We start from the raw sequence: 18,984 nt of genomic DNA on the forward strand, positions 1-18,984 counted from the left end.
ACATCGAATGCTTATGGTCTGGCAACTGGCGAAAGGTGCGGAATGCTCAGCCTTACCTTAGGTTCGGACCTTCGATCCAATCGATCAATGTGGCGTCTGACGGACTGGAGGCCTTATCAAGCGGTCAGTTCGTAGGCGTACAACAGGCCATAATAGGCATGGTTATTATTGCTTGGCGATAATGCTCAATCTAACGCGTCTCGTTTATTGGGACCATTATTCGTTCAGCGGAGTGGTGTCACCAACTCAGTGCATTTTCCCGCAGTTGTGTACTTGCGAAGTATCACAAAAATATCTCAAAGGATCGACGGTGTCACCCGAGGCGGGTGGAAGTTGCTGGAAGCGTGTGAAGCTGTATGTCTCATCGCCGGGTGGACTCAACATCATCAGATGACCGAGCGTTACTCGAACGGGTGTCAGTCGCAGAGTCTTGGATCCCCGCATTTGGCACTCCACCATCATCTGTAGTATTACTGTTGTGTCATGGCAACGATTCTGCACCATGTCGATCTTAGTTGCTTACTACTTTCCACGGCCAGCTGAGGGGGTGTCTCACTCATGTCGATATGCGATTGATCCGGTTTCTGAGGATGGGGACTTGGGCCTACCCTTGGGTTGCGATGGATTCTTCCGGTGTCTCTCCTCGTCGGCATGGCAAGACGCCTGATCGGGGTCGCCAGTATTCGATATATCATTGCTAATAATAGACAGAAGAGCAGGACATATTCAGCAAGAGAAGTAGTATATAAAGCCTCACGGTCCCAACCACCACAGCCAGGAAGATAGCAACACCAAAGCATCCAACCACCCAAACTCAAGCTTCTCTATCAACACAATTACTCACAAAGCCACTCGTCCTCTCAAGATGAAATTCACTACACCCATCTCTCTCCTCTCCCTCTTCCTCTCCTCCACTCTGGCGGTCCCGACCCCAGAGACAAACGCCGCAGCTGAGACCTCCGTCTCCGTCTCCTACGACCAGACCTACGACGTGGCCGGTACCTCCATGTCCACCGTCTCCTGCTCCGACGGTATCTACGGCCTCATGACCAAGTGGCCTACATTCGGCAGCGTCCCGGGCTTCCCTCGCATCGGCGGCGCCCCCACAATCCCGGGCTGGAACAGCCCCAACTGCGGCAAATGCTACAAGCTGCATTATGCCGCGGGCAATATCGATAACACCATCTACATTACGGCGATTGATGCCGCACCTGGCGGTTTCAACATTGGTCTGAACGCGATGAACCAGTTGACGAATGGATTGGCGACGCAGTTGGGTAGGGTGGAGGCAACGTATGAGGAGGCAGATGCATCCCTCTGTGCATAGATGGCTCTTGGGGTGCAGGAAGGACAGAGACAGATCAAGTGGGTTTTCACCAGTGCATGTGCATAATGGCTTGGCTTTCAAGGCATCTTTCCATCCTTAGACTTGTTGATTTACGTTTATATACAATCCTTTAATGTCATCAGAGTGAAGTTTCATACAATCTATATATATGTACATTCTATCACATTAGTCATCAAGATATAACCTCCAACATCTCTTCCACTCGCCCAAACTTATCTCGAACCTTTCCCTTCTGCTGTCCCCGCTCCTGCTCTGCCTTGTCGATGCGTTCCCAGTCCTGCCAGGTTGTTGGCCGTAGACCGCGCTTCTCCGCTTCGGGCCGTACACCGTCCCAGCCAAGACCGGTGCTATTGGCCGGCCCATTCAGCAATGATCCCTTGCCTGCTTGACTCGCCTTGTCCGTAGCCAGAGTGTCAGCGGTGGTAAATGCATCGGTCATGGTTGTGGCGATGACACCAGTTGGGCCACGCTTCACCCAACCCGCACAGTAGAGCCCAGGCAGATGCGAGATCAGCGAACCATCGGGTAGTCGCTCATTACCACCTGTAGTGGTCGAGACGGTAATTCTACCGAAGCCGTCATTGGGGATCACACCGCGATCAGAGTCGAACTGGATGCCTAGATCCTCCAACCCTGGTAGAGGGAGGGATTTGTACCCGACACTGCGAAAGAAAGTGTTGGCGGGTATGTCGACTTGCGCCCGCTTCCCGCTTGAGAGGTACTTTGGTGTAACCTTGGCGCTAGGTGTGTGAGGATCGCTCGGATCCAGTTCATTGCGGGAGAACCTGACGGACGAGAGGCGGTAAGGATGGAGAGGAGACCAATTCAGGCATTCCGGAGAAAGAAGGAAATCTAAGGACCATGACTTGGTCGCTGTAGCGGCATCATTGGCCGAACCCTTTGCCAACAGCTGCATTAATCTTTTTTGTGCTCGGGGAAGCGTAGATATGACGTCGTCTGGTGGAAAGAGGTCTTGAGGAATTGGATCAAACGACACAGAAGGCAGCTGTAGAAGCTCCCTGACCTCTTTGATCGTAAAAGCGGCCTAAGGGCAAATTAGCATTGCATGCCGCAGAGGAACTGGTCAAACGTACTTGCAACGGCCCGCGACGGCCTACAACCCGAACACGCTTGATCTTGCTCCTGACCAACTCCTCCACCGCGTACTCTGCAATATCTGTCCTTCGTAGAGTATTGATATCCGATAACAGTATCCTTGCGACATCTAAGGCAACGTTTCCCTGGCCAACAATCACAGCATCCTCACCGGCCGTAAGATCTGGTGCCAGATCACGGTGCTCTGGGAGGCCATTGTACCACCCCACAAACTCTCGCGCCGAGTACACGTTCCGAAGTGCATCCTCACCAGGTATGCCTAGTTTCTTATCTTTTGGCGCACCGTATGCGAATAGGATGGCGTCGTAATGTGGTTTCAGCGCTCGGAGAGGGAGATTGGTGCCGAGTTCGATGTTGCCGATAAAGTTGAATCTCGGAGACGCTGCGACTTCGGTAAATTTTTCCTCGCAGTTCTGATTGACAAAAAGGAATCAACATGGTGGCCACAGACGTGCGTAGAGCATTATGCGTACCTTGACTTCAGGGTGGTCAGGCGCAACTCCGTATCGTGCCAGGCCAAAGGGGACCGGCAATTTCTCATACATATCCACCACGGCATCCTCAACTTTCGATAGAAGTCTATAGGCTGCATAGAATCCGGCCGGTCCTGACCCTACAATGGCAACGCGAAACGGGCGATCGGCCGCTATCGTCTGGCTCTGGTGACGGCGCTGGATTGTCAATTGCGCCAGTCGCTGACCTTGTGGGCGGTATAGCGACGTGTAACTAATTTTTGCACTGCATTGGGCGCAAAAATAAGGAGCGCGTTTAAGATTCATCGTTATTCGATAGGGATATCCATTGGAAAGTAGCACTCTTAAAATAGACATTAGAAAACTAGTCGTCCAGCTATGACTCCATTTCGTTCCGAGGCCCGCACGTGACCCTTATCAGTCGGTTGCCGCGCCGACTATCGCGAGTGTTGATGCTGCACCCGATTGGGAGCTGCCTTGAATGGGGCCAGATCTGTGATGACGATTATCACCTAGGGAGTATCTTCATAGACTCCTTTTGATCTCGTGCATTCTTCCCGTTCCATGGTTCCGCGTGTGCTTCTCAAACCACATCCCCATCGTACCTTGCATACTCATTTTGGTTGATTTCACCCAGCATTCCTTTCTGTCTGGGTCATTCAACGCCCACATTCCACTCCTCGCGTGGATGCGCCGATAAGCATCATCCACTGCGGCCATGGGGAGATCATTGCCTCCGTTCATTTACGGTCCTCCCTCCTCGCATAGCTTCCATGGACCGACGGATCGTCCATTCAATCCAAAGGCCGTGACGCAGGCGAGCTGGACTCGTCCGCAGCCAAAACCTAAGCAGAAAGGACCTTATGTTAGCTTCAACAGACATCCTGACTCGGTAAGTTAATTCTTGAACAGCTCTTGCCTGGTTGGCGCACAATTGCTGATCGATGCTCGATCAATAGTATTCGAACTTTCCTGATGGAGTGTCCCGCTGGACTCCCATGAGCCCCAGCACAAAGGGGAGGGTATTCTATGGTCGAAGGGTACAGCTTGGTTTGCGTGTGCTGGCATTACTCGGCGCTCTAGGCTCGCTCTTTTGTGCCATTGTCATCAAGAATGTTGCTGTCTCGATCATTTGGATCATACGAGTCGGGGTGAGTCCACAAATACGATTCTTTGCGGAATCTAGCTAATGTCTGTGCAGCCTATCGTTGCCGTTCTTCATACCCTCTATGGAATCTACCACCTATGTCGCTCGCCAGTTACCAGACCTGCTGGATCACAGGCCAGTTACATGGTCTTTGCGGCAACGCTTGACCTTGGCTTGGTTCCATACTATGTCTTCTCCGCATACATCGCATACAAGCAGATCACCAACAATGCCTACCACTGGAGCACTCTGCTGAGCGCCGACACTAGTATCACGGACAAGATCGCTCATTCCACTTTCATCCTTAGCATTGCCAACGGAAGCTTTCATTTGATCTCTCTGTGCATTTCTGTCTGGTTGGCTTTAATATTCCGGCAGATCTCCCAGCTGCCTCCGGATCTCAATCCTCTCGAAGACAATCTGACTGCTCGTCCTCATAAACGCAACAAGTCGGAAATCAACGAAAAGCATCTCAGCCAGTCTACTGTTGCATCTGCAACGTCTATGGAAGAGCCCCTTATTGGCCCTGCTCGGCATGTGCCATTCATGCACACCCGCAACCAGTCCTCAGAAGATGGCTCGAGTCGGTTTTCCGTTATCAACGAGAAGAGGCGATCACAGCAATCGATGTACACCGATACGGTTGTCCCACCCGTCCCACCTGTCCCTCAGCACTCCTTCCTGGCCCAGAGGGACCAGCAAGCGTCGGTACAATCACCCTTGGCAGATTCTCACAGCGACCATGCTCAGCAAGTTCCTCGTGACCTTCCTGACAGAACTCAATGCGTGAGCCCAGACTCGGACAACTGGATCGTCTACCCGTCCCGGTCACCCTCTCCCGCAGAGGCTGGTTTGAATGAGAACCTAGCCCGTCGAGAACCCTCGTCTGCCTACAGTCAAGCAGAGAGCCTTATCTCTACAGGTAGCAGCTTCAAGGACTGGCTTACTTCCGCCCAGCGCTACGAACTGCACGTTAACGAGGCAATCTCGGAGGACGTTCGCGGCGAGTACGAGTCACTCGCTTTGCACGAACACTATGCGAATGACGAGGACATTCACGATATCCCTCAGGTGACACGATTTTACGACAACGCCGAGCAAGACATTGGCGACCACAACATCAATATCTTCCTGGATCATAACGACCGCGAGCGACAATTTTCGGCCTCCCTCCAGGTCAACCCTCTAGCCCTTAACCCTCCCACCCCACAGCCGGTCCAGGAGGAGACCAACAATGCATCCCATCCCCCGACCCGTGCCCCTCTCACTAATATCCCGAACCTCGCTCCTAACCCTCCCGCTTCCCCTCCCTCCCCGGACAGCCCCGAGAAGAAAGGCCGCTTCTACGGAGAACTCAACAATAAGCATTATGTCCCCCGCAGCCCAAGCGATCAGAACGATTCCGACTCGCAAAACAATCTGCACCGGAAGACGAGCAAGCTCGTCAAACGCAACAGCCAGAAACTAAACACGTACGGTTCGCTCAAGCAGCATGACGCCGACGATCTGGACGACGAAAATGAGATTCCTCCTGTCCCAGCCGATCCCGCCGTTGCAGACGGTGATCGCAAGGGTCGTGTTGTCAGTAACTCCGGAGCTGACATCGGTCGGCATGATTTTGGATCAGGCTCCTCCTTGGCGTATGGTAATTACATCGCCAATTTGGGTGTGGGACGACGACGCGATGTGAGTGGAAAGATCGCCGAGGAAGGTAGAGGTGGTGTGGTCACAGAGAGTCCGAAGCCGATTAGAGCTGCTGGATGGGCTCGCTTCGCTGGACTCTAGACCGGCAACTTGGAATTCATGGTAATATTTGGATGATCAGCTTTGTTGACGATGGAATGGAATTGTAACGAGTTTTACGCGACGGATCGTCTTCATGTTTGATAATACATTTTCTTGCATAAAGGTGTCTTAGGTAGTTAGTAGCTTCCTCAAATGCAATAAATATTGTTTTGCAGCCATTAGAGAGATTATATGGGCGTTTTATATCGAAGTATATGTGAGAAAGGACCGAGCTACGAAGGAACACCTTCGTACTCCCACCCTTGAATGACCCTTTTGCCTCTCCTCGAATTTCTCCGATTCGCGTTACATTTAACAAATAACGTGAGCGCAGTGATGATGCAGATTACAATTCCGGCAATGGCAGCGACCAACACCGTGCGCCGTTCTAGCTGGTGTGGATCGGTTACGTATGGGCAGGGAGTATCAGGACCCCCTGTGACCCAGCAAGACGCAACGTCCAGAGAGTTGAAATCAAGCCAGACCTCGTACTTTGCGGGGTCCGTCGTTGTAGCGTCAAAGGTGCCCTTGGATCCATCGAGCAGGTAATGGTATAGGTAGGTGTTCTCAAGGCCCGTCCGGGGTATCGAGAACGATGTATTCTCCGGGCAAGCGTGGTTGTACGCGTCTGAGTATGTATATGCTTGCGGTGACAGGGACCAGGTGAAGGGATGGTTTCCCACACGACAGGCGGCGTGGCGCTCTTCGCTGCAGTTAGTGGAGCGCCAATGGCCTCCCAGTGTGAGATCTATTACTGCGCACCGCTCGATGTGCGGCGAGTCCTCGTTCATGCCAGGAGGTGAGGGGTCTAGAGGTTCACCAATAGCCCAGGCCCATGAGGCAGACATGGAGATGTTTTGGTACGTTTTTGCATCTAAATCGGCGGTCTTGGTGAACAAAGTGCCGTTGAGCACCGGGGATAAGCCGCATACGGTGAGATTGACGGTCAGATCGGATATTTCTCTTAGAGTCTTGGTTTCGATTGAGCCGTTTATGATGGGTATGCTGCTCGATACAGCCCACGACGAGTTGACTTGCGACACCGAGGTAGCCCCCGGATTATAGAGACAGCCAGAAGTCAAGCTACCATCATCAGTCGCTGCGCTCGATACGGCAGTTGTCAAATAATGAGGAGGAAATATGACGTCGTTGTCTGCATTCAAGTCATAGCTCCCCAGCTGCGGGTCCACGGAGCCATATTCCAGAAACAGTCGTCGCTCTTGCGCAAGTTGCACATATTTCGAAGATGGCCAGCCATCCGGCGTACTTTGCTTTCCATCCGCTTCTTCGTGAAGGGTGAAATACTCAGTGATAGGTGCGTATCCATCGTCAACTGCATACCATGATTGGTTGAGGTTCCTGCGCTCCTCGGCTAGCTGGGACGGCCTGTAGATGTACGCAGAAAGACGCTCATCAAACGAAGCACTCACGTATTCTGACGGTAACGGCAGCTGTTCGTTGGTCACGGATGCAGCTGGCTGATCTAAAGATGCAGCACTTGATGCCACATGAAGATTTAGGGTGATGAATGTCGTATACACATTCCATTGAGAATTGGTAAGCCGGAAATTGTCCGCGAAGATATCAACTAGCCCAGAAAGGTCGAGATTATCGGAGCAAAGATGGGGACCGAGCTCGTAGAGTAGCGAGCCTGACGAATCGGCAACTGCTGTGACGGTGCCTGTGACTGCACTGGCCGTGGCTGTGGGAGATGGCGTCGTCGAGACAGTGACGACTTGAGCGTTCTGGGGTCTTGCCACTGGACAGAAGGTCCAATTTCGCTGCTCCACCGACCAGTATATATCAACCAGGAAACGACGGTAGCCGATAGCGAGCAAGTTCGAAATGCATTTCTGAGCAGCGTCGTCGTCGTAGACGCTTTTACCGAAGCATGCTGCAGTCAGCGAAACAGCCGGCACGGTAACGAAGTTGATAGGAATTTGGCCGGCAACATCTCTTTCACTCTAATGAAACCATCGTCAGTCATATTTCATGCAGTGTCAGTTCGCGAGATGGACGCACGAGCAGTACCGCCACCCATGTAGAGTCTACAAGGGAAGCATCAGGATCATAACTCAAGCCCATGGAGCTGCATACAATGCGCAGCGCGAATCTAAGCTAGGAGATACAACTCATTTCAGGTTGGATTCGCGATTGCACGGAGCAATTCGAGTGATGAAATAGTTAGTCGAGGCTCGAACTGCGGAGACGCGGGTGGTGCGATTAGTGAATGACGATCGACCCTTTTCCTCTTTGGGCAGGCCAACACCAGCTATCTGGCCACTTTGTGATCATCACTCCCCTTGTAATTTTCCGACTTCTTTCATCTTTCAGCCAAACACTTTGATACACTTACCCCTTCCAGCTTCATACTCATTCTCCAGCCTTCATGTACCAGTCTTTCCTCTCTTAATTGATTAATTAACGCAAATCATCTAAATTCCCTTTCAACATGGCGGCTCCAGGTGGGCCTAGCCCGCAGCAGATTGCTGCCATGCAGCAGCAGTTCGCCGCGGAAGCAGCGAGACGAGGAATGACCCCCGAGGAATTCGCAAGACAGCAGCGCGAACAACTGAATGCAGATGCCGCGAAGCAGGGCATGACGACCGAACAATACGTTCAGCAGTTGAGGATGCGAGCCATGGCCGCGCACCAGCAGCAGATGGCCCAGCAACAGGCTCAAGCAGCGCAGCAGCAGGGACAAGCGGGCCCGCAGCAGCAGCAACAGCAACAACAGGGGCAGCCTGGACAGCCCGCTCCGCCTCAGCAACAGATGCAGCAAGTTCCCGTGAACCCTTCGAATCCTCCCGACCCTAAAGCGATCGCGGTCGCCAAGTTCCTACGCTCCCAGAACCTCAAGTCTCGCACGTGTATCCTGGACGGACAAAGAAAGGACATGTTCAAGGGTATTTACTCTCATACTCCTCCAGATCTCCGACTCAGTACTGACGAGTAGCATAGTCAAACGCGCCATCCGCGCCCTCGAATCCCCCGCCTACGCCAAAGCCGCCGCCAAAAAGAACTCCCTCCTCCCTCCCGTCACCGACCGCGCCTCCGCCGAAAACGTCTTCAAAATCCTCCCTCTCTCCCTTCTCGCCCTGCGCGTCTCCAAAATCGACCCGCACGCCGGCCACAACCACGCCAAACCAAAGACCCGCGTCAAGGGCCTCTGGACCGTCAAGATCGAGCATCACCAGGAGACAGACCCCATGATGCACTACGTCTGGCTCTACGAGGGACCCCAGTGGAAACAGAAGGCCATGGCAGCCGCCGTTGTGGCAGGTATCTTTGCCGTTGTCCTCTTCCCGCTATGGCCCATCATGCTCCGCCAGGGCGTCTGGTACCTCAGCGTCGGGATGATGGGTCTGCTGGGTCTCTTCTTCGCCATGTCCATCTTCCGTCTGATTCTGTTCTGCGTGACTGTCTTCGTCGTCCCTCCTGGCCTCTGGTTGTTCCCTAATCTCTTCGAGGACGTCGGGTTCATTGATAGCTTTAAACCATTGTGGGGTTGGCAAGAGGTATTTCTTTTTCTTTCTCCCCACAATCTCCCCTTTCGATTGATGTACTGACTGTACCATAGAGCAAGAAGAAGAAGAAAAAGTCCAAGAAGGCCGTCGCTGGCGCTGAGACAGCAGAGCCACAAACTGGATCCGGCAAGGGAGATGACTCTACCCCTTCCGCGACTACGACAGCAACACCTGCCCCAGATACCTCCGGCGCCGTGAAGCGCGATTTAGCGCCCAAGGTGGAAGAAGCCACCGAGGAGTAAAATGGCATAGATGGGTTGCACTCGGGCATGATCTTAAGATGCATCGTATCAACGGGTTGCTTTGCCTTTTGAGTCATTGTGGTTGTTCCGGGTTATGTTCTGGACCTCGGGCTACTGGTTCATCGGACGAATAGCCCCGTACGACTATATTTCTTAAATGATATATGTTCACTTCGGGTTGGAGTAAGGTTTCACTTATTTGAATTGATCAAAATCCATATGGACCATAGAGAATTCTGTATTCCGGTATCATAATTCTTGATCGCGAGAATGCACTGCCCAGTTCTGATGCCGAATCTTGGGATTTCGCCGTGTTGACTCGTCTAGGTTGAAATATTTGACATGAAAGAAGAAGATAGTCTCCACTAGATTCGACGGTCGGGCATGAAAACGCAAGATAGACCAACATCAAGAACCAGTAAATAGGGGAGTAACGAAAGGGAAGAAGAGAAATAGTGAATATGGTAACGACGTACGGCGTGGATATCTTCAATTGTGGCTGTAGAAAAGGCCAAGAAGACAGGGTAAATGCAATGACAAAGTAACAAAGGTGTCTGGTATCAGTGGTATATATAAGAAAGCGAGTCGCTGAGGTATCGCAAATGCAATAAAACTTCAGGCGTGAAGACGGAATGTCCTCAGTAATGAGGGGAATATAAAAGAACTTTTCCAAAATGCGCAAAGCTATGTTTTCGGGGCCGAGAAGATGTACAGGCGTCTCTAAAAAAATCTACCGACGCCTAGAGATGCAGAATGAGCCATGGGTAGAGAGTAGAGCAAATCGATGTGAGATGGTATCGCTTATAATCCCGAAGATACCTGGGTATCTATACTTGGAGCAGCAGGAAGACTGGTATGGGACGTGGGAGGGTTGATGCTGGCAAAGCTTCTTTGGCGGTCTCGTAACGTCCTCGAAGGCGGCAATTGGGAGGAACGAGCTGTAAAGGAAGCGCTTGGTAGTAGAACAGGCCTATGTGGATCGATTGGAGATGGGATTTTTGGTAATGGGCAATTGGGGGGAGGTGCCGCTGGGCGTCCAACAGACAGTCCCGGCATGCTCTTGCGCCGAGCCATGCTGGGAGGACGACCGCCGGGGTCTGTGGGATACACTCTATCCCGTTGGAGCTCAAGACAGGCCTGATTTCCGGAATTTGTGGTTGGTCGTGTGGGTTGCGGGTCAGATGGAAGACTGGTTAACGGGTCAATGGCTATGCTCGGAGGACGGAAGTGCGTTGTCATGGTATACGTTGTCGGTAAACGTCGGTTGGGTAGACTCCGGTAGTCATGATTTCTTTGCTGAGGATCTGCGAGCGTATCCTCGGAATTGGATACCCGCAACTGTCGCCTAGGGGAGTCGTTGCGGACAGTAGAAGTATCCTCATATATGTCGTTGAGGCCCATTCTACTCATGTTGCGGATTGGCGACTGAGGTGGGGAGGGAAACGCAAGCAAAGCATCGAGTTCCTCGTCAGAATCCTGATGACGGAGCCCATTACTCTGTTCATAGTCCAGACGAGGATCTTGAAGAAGTTGAGCTTGAACGGTCTTCGCAGCAAACCTCTTGCTGAATGACGGAACACTGAAGTTGGGTGCTGGAGGTGAAGTGCTTCGCAAGATTGGCTCTGGCACCGTTGACGACGACCACCCAGGTTCATATCCCTCTGTGCTCGCCGGTCCTGCCAGATAGGCGGATAGGCGTTTGGTCAGACTTGCCGTGGTCGGGCTTGGCGGTACACCCGGTTGGGATGCTCCAGGAACTGCGAGGCCATTGGGAAGTGTAAAAGGGCCACTTGGAGGAGTAACCGAAGAATACAACCGCCCGAAGCCGTTGACAGGCGGTGTCACATCCGTCTGTGTGGTCGACATCGAGTTGGAACGGGACTCAGCGCCAGATTGATAAACGATCGACCGGCGTTTAACAGATATATAGGAGCTCCGGCGGGATTGATCGCTGAGAGCTTGATCCTTTTCGTCGGAACCTACCAACTGTTGAGGCTGTAGATAGATGTTGGAGAAGCGGTTGGGGTCTGTTTGCACCATCTGTCGGATACTCTGTTTCGGCCGCAGCTGATGCTCCATGACCTCGTCTTGCAGGTTTTCGGAGATGTACTTTTTACCTCCGCGGGCTTCGATCTGAGCTCTGACAGCCAAGAGCCAGGAGCTCATATCTTCGGCATTGGAGAACACGAGAAGGAAAGCACGAGTCCATCGCCGGGAATAGGATCGATGAAACCCCAGGCGGGAAAACAAGGGCCGATGGGTATCAACTACTGCGGCGCCGTCTTCTTCCGAACTTTGAGAAATTTGAAGCACGTAACGCTTACCAGGAATCGCATCGCTGGCAAAGGCCACTGATCTCGGGCCCACCTGCAACATCTTCTCCGGTAGTCGGTCATGTTTCCCGCTTGCTGAGTATTGTAAAATATAACCAGATGTGGCCAGCACATAGACCTTTTGGGTCCACTCAGTCTTGCCGATAGTCTCGGAGACCGTTCGCATATGTTTCTTCTCCTTTTCTTCCTTCTTCTTCCGTTCCGCGGAAGCTTCCTCATTTGGCGGCTGATTACCCTGAGGGTCTACATCGTTGGAGCTGCTGTTGCTCTTTGCGGTCGCCTGGATGCGCAAAATGGTATCAGCAGACATAACCGGGGCCCAGAGACAGTCGTGCTTGATTGCCTGTGGATAGGCCTGAAATAGCGGCGGTGGCTTCCACCCATGGTCACCAGCGACTGGGCGACTGTCACTAAGCTTCCCTCGGGACTTTGACGCAAGTTTCGTCCGACTCGCACCGCCCGGCGGAGAGGCAACCAAGGTCGACGTTGACATTGCGGTTTTGGGGGTGGCACAAACACTTGGCGATAGTGGCGTGTCCCACACAGTTACCGTCCGTGTTACAGTAGTGTGCACCTCGTCGATTTCCGCGAGTTTCGTGTCAACATTGGACTTACGGGAGGGCTTCTCCCGGGCAAAGAGCCCGCGCAAACCCGACTTGGATGTCTGACGCTTGACCGGAGTTTGCTGTAGCGGTACCCTCTCTCCTTCGCTCTCATTTTGGTAGTGCGTGGGTCGTACACGTTGCAGTCGAGGGATTGCAGACGGGGTCGACGCCGCATCAGGAGCCGCAGCTAGAGTCGGGGATTGCACTGAAGCGTGAGCCTTCGGACGGCTGAAGTTAGTTTGCAAAGGAGCTAGTCGTTGACCTCTGCGCTCGCTGACGGATGGCTGAGGGGGCTGCTGATCAAAGCTCATCCTTCTGGGAGAAATTGGCTCACATCCGACATCAAAACGCGATTCCAATTGATTGGTGATGATGTGATAGAGAAGTCGTTATGCTGAAGATACGGAGCTTCAAGGGCGCGTGTGATTCATCTGGAGAACAGTTCTACTGTTGAGCCGGTAGTGTTGCACATCGATGTGGAGACTAAGACTGGCATTGCAAGTGGACGCTCGTACCAACTGGTCAAGTGATGATCGCAGCCTGAAACCGAACCCACTGATTTCAGATTAGATTCAGATCGAGAGTGGTAAATGCAATTGTACAGAACTCGACTGAATTGAAGTGCGGACAGAACCGAATAGGAAAGTGGGAGAGATCGCGTGGTGGAGGCTTGGAGCGGAGACGGCCGAACCAAATTTTGGGAGCTCGCGTTTGGAGTAGAAGTACAGATGGTAGTTTCAATTCCAGGTGAGGGAATTCAGCTATAAGGAGTGGGAGAGAAGACCGCAATGTACATCAGAGCAATTCATGCAGCTCCATTGCGCGTCTCCTGGGTTTAGAAAGAGAGTGTTGAGGCGGAAGAAGAAAAGGAAGGGGAGAAGAAAAGAGAGAGAAAGAGAGCAAATTTGGCCGAGAACCACCAGGAAAGTCAGATCGAGTCACAATCAGGACTTTTCCTCTTCTGTGTGAGTGTGATCCTTTTCTTCCACTAATTTTCCTTTATCTTAATTTTAGGCTTTGATTAGCTATGGATCACAGACTTTCACAGTCAGTAGTCCAGTCTAGTCTACTACTACTTGAGATTGGAGTGAAGCTAAATCTGCGCGAAGGATCTGAAACAGTTGGCCCCCGAACAGGAGCAGACTCAGAAAATGAGCTGGATGCAAGATATCTACAGCATTGAGATCAGATCAATTCGGACTATCATCGGTAATAATAATAATAGACAATTATTGCCTGTCGAGAATCCGAGATGATATATGCGCCATCAAGTCTATAATTGGCTATCTATCTACCCCTGAAACGGAGCAGGAACGACACTTTTGGATCAGGTTCCGGTCCCACTTGGCCGGAATGGCATCGTGTTTATTTAACGTAGGGCTATGGTGAGGAAAAAAACATAGTTCCTACTACGGAGTAGGCTCTCTTCGTAGTTTCGTAGTGGACCTGAACAAAACTGCGCGGCCCTTGACGTATTGACAACGGGCGACGTACCGAGTACTCTGCAGCAGATCACAGGTTGTCCAAGGTGACAGAACGCAGCAGACTGCAGCAGTCCATACTCCGTTCAAGGAATGAGGAACGGCGATCAACGTCAACGGATCCTCGTTCGGCACGAGTTCGTATAATCCTATCATATCGCTTCCAGTTCTGAGCGGCTTGACTTGATTCGGTTGAGTCGTGAAGCCACAATTGACAGATCAATCATTATTTCTCGAGTGATACGCAATTTGTCCAGAATAGATAATACATAAAATAAATGCCTCGGAGACTCAACGCGAAGGGGACCCCATCAAAGGCACAGAGGGCGGCGAACACTTCTTCCCCTGCGCCTCGGCAACAGCCCCCATCAACTGCGCTCCCTCGTCACAATGCTGCGCCATAGCAATGTCTTTCGACGACAGTCCTCGCGGATTATGCGTCGTCCAATGCACATCCACACTTCCAATCCTCTATCACCGCAAACCATTAGCATATCGCATCGCAACCTTTTCCCCATTCAGCAGAAAAAGAACTTACAACGGTCATGGTAGAATGATGCTTCTTTATCGCGCTCTGTGACGCAATCACATTCATAAAGCTCTGCACCAAACAATCAGCCTCCCTAATCCCTCGAGAAGAACAACAAACAAAACCCACCACAGCCTTGAAATAAGTCCGAAAATAAAACGTCTTCTGGATCCCCATCCCCTCCCCGTCCAGCACCCACCCCTTCTCAAGCAACTCTTTCAATCCCTGCTGAACCTGCTCCGCATCCTCACCCGGCGAGATCTGCACCTGCGCCTGCTCCTGCTCCTCAGAAGCACCAGCAGCAGTCGAGTAACCCACACCCGCATTCACACCCGCCATCACGAGCGTAGGCAACACTCTCCCCTCACGGAGCGCGCAGCCGAAGAGCGGAGACACCGTCGTGCGGGGGGAACTCCGCGTGGAAATGGATGACGACAACGACGATGACAACGACAATGATGGATAAATGACTCTACCAGATAAAATACCGGGACGAGAGATGCAAGCTCGAATGCGTCGTTGCAAGACTCCCCGCGCTGCATCCATGCTCGAGGTACAATTTAGTCAAAACTCTAAGAGACCTGCTCGTCATCACCATCAGAAGGTGACATTGATTGACAACGGGAGTTTGACAGCACCTCGCAGGACGGAAGAGTCACGTGATGCGCACAGGTAGCCTGAGCCATCGTCCACCCCCACAGACAGATGGTTCCTGCAGAACAGCCTCATCCTCACCCGAATCAGGCAGGTTTTTACGTGTACTCCGTAAAAGTACCTCGACTCCCAAGATAAGAAATCGCCGGATGTAACCTCCGGAGCCAGATCTATCCCACATTCTCCGCAGATGGTTAACCTAAAGTCAAAAGTCCGTGGAAGTCATCTCCGCCGCTCCCCGATCTCTGTAGATGCGTCTGGCCTCCATTGCGAAGTTCGTACTATCATCTGCCCAGCCATCTGCTTAATGACGCTTGATTCCTTTTTCCCCTAGCTTTGATACAGCTAGACTACCTCGGTATCGAAGGTACTCTCAAGCCACAGATCCATAAGACAGAGTACCTTAGCAATATGCATTAACTCTAATAACTGCTCCTCCATACGGGTCCCTCAGCGTCGAGCCTGCATCCGGAGTCATACTTTGATTTGTCTACTCTTCCGCCCATCCTGCTGTGCAGTCGCGCTTGAGTCCCTTTAGCCGATTACGTCGACATGAGGCATTACTGTGCTACAGATCGCCTGAAGCATCGATAGAAAAAACATCATCATTTTTCGTATTCTTTCACTAGCCACCAGTAGCCGAGGAGTCTCTCGCTAACTACTTCGGTCCCGCCGTGGAGACACATTCGCCAGAAAGTAAACATCCACCTCGCTAGCGACACAAGCATCGAGAAGACAGACCACCGTTGAAACAGAAAATTTCGTAAGCCGCAGAAAGAAAAAGAAGCTGAAGCCACATAAAAATCCCAGATACAATTAAAAGGCCATCGAAATGGTACGAAGCCGACGCCTGTTTGACTTGGGTGTACCGACCTGACTCCGCCCATTCACTCTGCAAGGGTGCAGTGCAAACGAGTTCCGAGAGCCGGCAGTCTGAACACGCAAGCGAGGTGTAGCACCAAGGCCTTCCACCACAGGCGGAGATGAAAAGATGAAAAGAAACAAGAAGAGAAATAACACTTGCAAAGCCCGGCCCTGCTCAAGAAACGAAAATTGCTCGCAGAGACAACGAACAGAAGAGCCGCAAAGCTCACAAGGCTCACATAAAGCGTGTTGCTGTCTGAAATCCCTCTGTGTCACTGTGGACCATCACTGCGACCATGATACACATCAACGACAATGCTTCCTCGGATACCCATCGGCTCCAGGCCGCTCGGTTGTGGAGTTGCGAGTCATGCTCATTCCGCCAAGGAGATACTGTTTCTGCGCGACTGAGCACGAGAGCCCGCGCGAGACGGACCACGAGATGCCACGTAGCTGCCCTGTCGGCTTCCAAGGGCCTGGCGGATTCGAAGATCCTGGCGAGATCTTGCAAGAGAATTTGCCCTAGAGCCAGTGGGTATTCTAGACAACTGTCGGACATTGAGGTCGACTTCGACATCGTGGCGAGCAACCGACAGCTGTTGAGCAAATGTAGAGCGCTGGCGGAGGAAAGGACCACACCAGTAGATGACATAGACGGCAATGACGAGGACGAATGAGATGCAGACTATAGAATGTCAAGATCAGTCTCTGTCTCTGGGATGCGGGACAAACAGATTGAAGGAGTCAAGAAGCACTTACACAAAATCGTAGATGCGTACTCAAGATGACGCTCGCCGCCAATGTCTGTGAAATCGTCTGTCAGCTGCTGAAGCAATAAGGCGGATCAGTGGACAGGACAACTTACTCTCGAAGAAAGGTGTGGCAGGAATGGTGAGAACACCAGCCAAGAAGTCTCGGGACCAGCCATTTCCACCGGTTGCCGACGCAGAGTATGGACCATAGGCACAGACCATGTAGTCAATCGTCGCCATGTAAATGCTGTAGTTGGCAATGCCGACAATGGCAGAGAAAACCATGGTTCCAATCCAGTGGATGGGAGGACCCTGGCTGGTCCAAGCAAAACCAATCAACCCGATGGGCAGGCAAGGAGCGGTGTAAAGAAGCCACCACAGGCGGGATTCGTATTGAGCCCGTTCATCATGAGGCTTAGCGCGTCGCTCTTTGATATTCCGTTTAATGGCTGGGATAAATGATATCCACGCGATGGTATACCCAACTAGGATAGGTAGAAACGACAAGCCGAGTGCAACCGTGCCAAAGCCCCACTGCTTGTAAACAAGACCGAACGACTGGATGAACATAAAGATCAGAGCGTCGCTGAAGCCACTCAGCAAAGACAGAGACAGCACGATGGGCTCGGTCAAGAACATCTTGAAGGGGCGGATCCAGGTGGAGAGAATCTCCCGCATTGCAAACCGCTCCCGGAACTCAAGCACCTCGTTAGGGCCCCATATATCCTCTCCATTCTTTCTTCTTCTCTTAGCAATTCTATCCATCAATATCGTTGTGCGAGTCTCCGGAACGCAGACTAGGTGAGCGAGCTGAACAGCTCCTCCGAAGATCAATTGAATCCAGATGTTCCAGCGCCAAGGAAGGTATGCTTCGACGAATCCACCGACGACAGGGCCGATGACAGAACCTGCAACAGAAGAAAAGACGACACAGGCTACGGCGTACTGCTGATCATCCGCCTCCCATAGATCGGCAATCATTCCCAAGGTGACGGAGCCACCGGCAGAACTCAGACCACCCAGGGCTCGACCCACCATGATGGAGGTAAAGTTGGGTGCAAGAGCCACAGGAAGCTGGAAAGCATTGACGAAAAACAAACTTGCCTGGAGAATTGGCTTGCGTCCGAGTTCCTCGCTCCAGGGTGCCCAGAGTTCGCAGCCAAAGGCATAAGTAACGAGGAAAATCATGGCACCGCAACGAGCAGCCTGCATACTGACTCCATACTCTTCAGAGATGCCAGTCAGAGCATTGGAATACAGACTGGTGTTGAAGTTCATGGAAGTCTGGACAAGAAAGATCACGCTGATGATTGTCCACTTTTTCCACGACGGCCAAGAGTACCCCAGCTCGTCGTAACAATCGGCTTCTTTAATGACCTTGTCCGCCCTCGAAGGCTTTTCTTCGACAGCTTCCACAGTCTCGACATTTTCGATATCTGCCGTTGTAGGCTCTGGCTTCTCAAACCCTGGGTCAATGCCCTGGTCAGCGTGAGTTGAGGACGAGGCCTCAGACTCATGAAGATGCGAATCTTCTATCTCCATGACCCCCTCAGAGGGAGGAGGCACTGCCATTTTGAGATAGCCTGCTCTGTGTCTCGCGTATCACAAACCTAAGAAGATGGTTAGAGTGTGAACGCGTAACAACTATTAGGTAGACAATGTAAACTTACTTTAATAAGCAAGAGATCTTTGACTTAGCAAGCCTATCACAAGCAGTAGATGTAGATAGAAGGGATTATAAGCAGAGTAGACACTGTGGAGGAGAGAGCAAGAGGAAAATAATGAGATAGAAGCTTTATCTCGCGAGTTAAGCAGTGGTTGTGTGAGAGAAGTAAGACTAACACTCGGCGAAGTGTTAATGTAAGCAAAGGTTTGGGAGAGAGGTGTGCAGATCAAAAGGTGGGAGAGGACAGGAACGAAGAAAAACAACAATTGATTAACAGAGGAGACGAAGTATGAATGCGGTCAACAAGAGGCGCCTCAGGCTATCTATATTATACTGTGTGGGCTGGCAGGAACCCCAGAAAGGGAAAGGACGGGGAAATGCCTGATGCTACTCTACCACCCATGGACAAAGCCCACTTTGTGCCTGCACTTTACTTCCCTTCCAATGGAGAGAACCCGGGGT

The 18,984-nt window shown here is 51.8% G+C and overlaps 8 protein-coding genes across 8 annotated transcripts; 3 read left to right on the forward strand and 5 right to left on the reverse strand.

The window, feature by feature from the left end:
- Positions 1–865: 865 nt before the first annotated feature.
- Positions 866–1,327, forward strand: aspf13 (allergenic cerato-platanin Asp F13; the record flags this gene model as incomplete). The annotated part of the gene is made up of 1 exon (XM_043265719.1): positions 866–1,327. One exon carries the CDS (start codon positions 866–868, stop codon positions 1,325–1,327), a length of 462 nt encoding a protein of 153 aa, XP_043121654.1.
- Positions 1,328–1,520: 193 nt separating this feature from the next.
- On the reverse strand, positions 1,521–3,243 carry Aspvir_000585 (NADPH-adrenodoxin reductase; the record flags this gene model as incomplete). The annotated part of the gene is made up of 3 exons (XM_043265720.1): positions 1,521–2,393; positions 2,443–2,877; positions 2,938–3,243. The coding sequence occupies 3 exons, from the start codon at positions 3,241–3,243 to the stop codon at positions 1,521–1,523; spliced, it is 1,614 nt and encodes a 537-aa protein (XP_043121655.1).
- Positions 3,244–3,655: 412 nt separating this feature from the next.
- Aspvir_000586 (uncharacterized protein) lies at positions 3,656–5,869 on the forward strand (the record flags this gene model as incomplete). The annotated part of the gene is made up of 3 exons (XM_043265721.1): positions 3,656–3,829; positions 3,897–4,088; positions 4,139–5,869. The coding sequence occupies 3 exons, from the start codon at positions 3,656–3,658 to the stop codon at positions 5,867–5,869; spliced, it is 2,097 nt and encodes a 698-aa protein (XP_043121656.1).
- Positions 5,870–6,102: 233 nt separating this feature from the next.
- Aspvir_000587 (Lectin C-type domain protein) lies at positions 6,103–7,954 on the reverse strand (the record flags this gene model as incomplete). Its single annotated transcript, XM_043265722.1, has 2 exons — positions 6,103–7,833; positions 7,892–7,954. 2 exons carry the CDS (start codon positions 7,952–7,954, stop codon positions 6,103–6,105), a joined length of 1,794 nt encoding a protein of 597 aa, XP_043121657.1.
- Positions 7,955–8,321: 367 nt separating this feature from the next.
- Aspvir_000588 (Sec62 family protein translocation protein) lies at positions 8,322–9,638 on the forward strand (the record flags this gene model as incomplete). Its single annotated transcript, XM_043265723.1, has 3 exons — positions 8,322–8,775; positions 8,831–9,387; positions 9,450–9,638. The coding sequence occupies 3 exons, from the start codon at positions 8,322–8,324 to the stop codon at positions 9,636–9,638; spliced, it is 1,200 nt and encodes a 399-aa protein (XP_043121658.1).
- Positions 9,639–10,439: 801 nt separating this feature from the next.
- Positions 10,440–12,887, reverse strand: Aspvir_000589 (peptidase family M20/M25/M40 protein; the record flags this gene model as incomplete). The annotated part of the gene is made up of 1 exon (XM_043265724.1): positions 10,440–12,887. One exon carries the CDS (start codon positions 12,885–12,887, stop codon positions 10,440–10,442), a length of 2,448 nt encoding a protein of 815 aa, XP_043121659.1.
- A 1,461-nt stretch (positions 12,888–14,348) lies between these two features.
- Aspvir_000590 (4a-hydroxytetrahydrobiopterin dehydratase) lies at positions 14,349–14,925 on the reverse strand (the record flags this gene model as incomplete). Its single annotated transcript, XM_043265725.1, has 3 exons — positions 14,349–14,528; positions 14,596–14,658; positions 14,716–14,925. The coding sequence occupies 3 exons, from the start codon at positions 14,923–14,925 to the stop codon at positions 14,349–14,351; spliced, it is 453 nt and encodes a 150-aa protein (XP_043121660.1).
- A 1,553-nt stretch (positions 14,926–16,478) lies between these two features.
- Positions 16,479–18,428, reverse strand: Aspvir_000591 (putative MFS multidrug transporter; the record flags this gene model as incomplete). The annotated part of the gene is made up of 3 exons (XM_043265726.1): positions 16,479–16,789; positions 16,864–16,908; positions 16,970–18,428. The coding sequence occupies 3 exons, from the start codon at positions 18,426–18,428 to the stop codon at positions 16,479–16,481; spliced, it is 1,815 nt and encodes a 604-aa protein (XP_043121661.1).
- Positions 18,429–18,984: the final 556 nt, after the last annotated feature.

This window comes from Aspergillus viridinutans (genome assembly GCF_018404265.1).
Source record: "Aspergillus viridinutans IFM 47045 DNA, scaffold_1, whole genome shotgun sequence".
Classification (NCBI taxonomy): Eukaryota; Fungi; Ascomycota; class Eurotiomycetes; order Eurotiales; family Aspergillaceae; genus Aspergillus; species Aspergillus viridinutans.